The sequence below is a fragment of the Rhinolophus hipposideros genome (genome assembly GCF_964194185.1).
Source record: "Rhinolophus hipposideros genome assembly, chromosome: 5".
NCBI classification, from domain to species: domain Eukaryota; kingdom Metazoa; phylum Chordata; class Mammalia; order Chiroptera; family Rhinolophidae; genus Rhinolophus; species Rhinolophus hipposideros.
The window spans coordinates 59101678-59104787 of NC_138051.1; the positions used below are offsets into that span (position 1 = coordinate 59101678).

At 38.2% G+C, this 3110-nt stretch overlaps 1 protein-coding gene across 1 annotated transcript; it reads right to left on the reverse strand.

Annotated features, from left to right (window-relative positions):
• Positions 1–2398: 2398 nt before the first annotated feature.
• LOC308497885 (large ribosomal subunit protein eL21-like) lies at positions 2399–2890 on the reverse strand (the record flags this gene model as incomplete). Its single annotated transcript, XM_081048969.1, has 1 exon — positions 2399–2890. A coding segment is annotated over one exon (492 nt), but the record flags the coding sequence as incomplete, so codon positions are not given.
• Positions 2891–3110: the final 220 nt, after the last annotated feature.

The following is a 3110-nucleotide window of genomic DNA, read 5'->3' on the forward strand; positions in this document are numbered from 1 at the left end:
TGTGTCCTATTATCTCTGCCGTATATTTCTGGAACTCTTACTAGGTAGATATTGGCACTTCTAAATCTATTCTCCGTATCTTTAAGTTTTCTTTTGCCATTCATCTCTGTTGCTTTGTGCTGCATCCATTCTAAAAGAATTCCTAAACCTTTTCTTCCAGTTCCTTGATTCACTCTTTAACTGTGTTCATTTTGCTATTATCCCATCTATTTTTAAATTTTAACAATTATATCTTTCATTACAAAATCTCTAGTTGTTTCTCTTTTACAACTAGCTCTTCCTGTTCAATGAATAAAATACTCTTCTTTATCTCTCTAAGGGTTTATAATTACATTAACTTTTAAGTCTAGTTCTGGTTACACTATTAACTCTCTTTCCTCGGTGTACAATTATTTCTCTGTTTGTTGAACCTATGCTCTCTTTATTACAATATTGCAAGTATTTGGTGATTCTTGACCATATGTGAATTTTTGCAGTTGTAATGTCTTATTAGGCTGATGGCTGCCTCTGATCGAGCAGCTTGCATATAGAGAGGGGCAAAACAGCTGCTGGAACTTATACTCCGTGCTATTTTGATGGGCAGGACCTGCTGCTGGGTGGGAACCTCAGCAGCTGGTCTTCTAGGCTTGGATATTTTTAATTCCTTCCAGACTTTGACAGTCTTTCAGTACATGGCCCTTTCTCATGAATCCAAGTGCTTACCCCTAGAGCTGTGACACACAAGGTACATGGAGAAATACAAGGCCAACAGGCCAGGCTGCTTCTGCTACAATTCCCCAATTAATTCCTCCATCAATTTCCCTTGGCACTTTTTAGTTTCCGACTCCTTCCATCACCTCTAGACATTGACCATTTTGGTGTTTCTCCCTCATCTTGGGACTTTCACTTCAGCTACTGCCGTTGCTGCTTTGCTCTCTAACCCAATCCTGTCTGCTTTCAGTCTCACAGAGATTCCTTACATTTTGTGATCGTAAAGAGAGCTCCTATTTGTTTGAACATATGTCTTTGTCCATCTATCTTTTGTTTTTTCTTTTTTTCAGATTTCTATCAAAATATAACTAACATACTATATTATATTAATTTCAGGTGCACACCATAGTTAGTCAACATTTATATACCTAAAGAAGCGATCACCATAAGTCCAGCAACCATCTGACACTGTACCATGCTGTCAAAATATTATCGACTATATTCCTTATGCTGTACATTACCTTCCCATGACCTATTTATTTTATACCTGGAAATTTGGACCTCTTATTCCCCTTCCCCTATTCCCATCTTTTAAAATTTTTCAATTACAGTGGACATTCAATATTACTTTATATTAATTTCAGGTGTACAGCATAGTGGTTAGACATTTATATAATATAAGAAATGACCCCCCCTAACTAGTCTAGTACTCACCTGGTACTAATAATTACATAGTTATTAGCATATTATCGACTATATTCCCTGTGCTTTACTTACATCCCCATGACTATTTTGGAAATACCAGTTTGTACTCCTTACTCCCTGTATCTTTTCCACCCTGTCCCCCAAACCCCTCCCATCTATCACCCTAACAAATCTAGTACCCATCTAACATCATACATAGTTATTGCAATATTATTGACTGTATTTCTTATGCTATACCCTACATCCCCATGATTACTGTGTAAGAACCAATTTGTACTTCTTAATCCCTTCCCCTTTTTCATTCACCCCCGCCAACCCTCCACTCTGTCAACCATCAATATGTTCTCTGTATCTAGGAGTTTGTTTCTGTTTTGTTTATTTTGTTCTTTAGACTGCATCTGTCTTTCTCTGTCTGACATACTCTACTCAGCACAGTTCCTTCCAGGTCCATCCATGCCACCACAGATGGCAAGAACCCATTCCCTTCCATAGCCAAGCAATAGTCCACCATATATATGAACCACTTCTTCTACATCCATTCTTTCATTAGCTGACACCCAGGCTGCCTCCACAGCTTGGCCATTGTAAACAATGCTGCAGTGAACATATGGATGCGCACATCTCCTCAAAGTAGCTTTTGGGTTTCTTCAGTGAATACCCTGAAGTGGGATTGCTGGGTCCTAATTTGTCTCTTGTTAGAGCCTTTGTTTGAAAGTTTATTTTGTCTGGTGTAAGTATTGCTACCCCAGATTTTCTTTTTTCTTTTTTTTTTTTTCAGTTTTCATGAAATATCTTTTTCCCCCCCTTTACTTTCCATCTGTGTGTGTCTTTCGATCTGAAGTGATTTTCTTTTTTCTTTTTTTATTTTATTTATTTATTTTTAACAGAAGCGATCACCTGCTTGGTCACCTCCTTGGTCACCTGCTCTGGGTGCTCCAGGAGTATCCCTTGTGTGGATTGTCAGTGCCCTCCTGTTATAATTGAGTCTTTTATTTTTTTACACTTATGCCATGAATTCATAGGGAATGTGTTCCAGCAGCTCAGGCTCTTTTCTATTGGTTCTCACACAGTGTGCTTCTCCGGGTGGGGCAGGCTGGCGTTTCAGTTGAACCCAGGTATCTTTCTCTTTGGCTTCCTTCTTTTTCTGATCATTTTCCTTTACCCGTTTCAGGAAGCTATCTCGGCTCTTAGAGTGCTTAATATGCTTGATATAAACATTAATTCTCTTGGCAAGAATCTTGCCCTTGACTTGTTTGTTTACAACAATGCCAACCACATGCTGAGTAACATTGTAGACCCTTCCTGTTTTGCCATGGTAACATTTGTGGGGCGTTCCTTTTTGAACAGTGCCCATTCCCTTGATGTCTACAATATCACTTGTCTTGTAGATTCGCATGTATGTGGCCAAAGGAACAACTCCATGTTTTCTAAAAGGCCTAGAGAACATATAGCGGGTGCCTCTCCTCTTTCCCTTTGTGTTGGTAATTTTGATGAATTACTGGAAGATGGCGGTCCTGAAGTGATTTTCTTGGAAGCAGCATATGTAACAGTTTTCTTTCCTGTTTTTAATCCATTCAGTTGTCCTAATCTTTTGGTGGAGCATTTAATCCATTTACATTGAAAATACTTGTTTATAGATATGTAGCAATTGCTATTTTATTATTCATAATTTTGATTTTTTTTTCTATCTTAAAAAAAGTCCCTCTAACATTCCT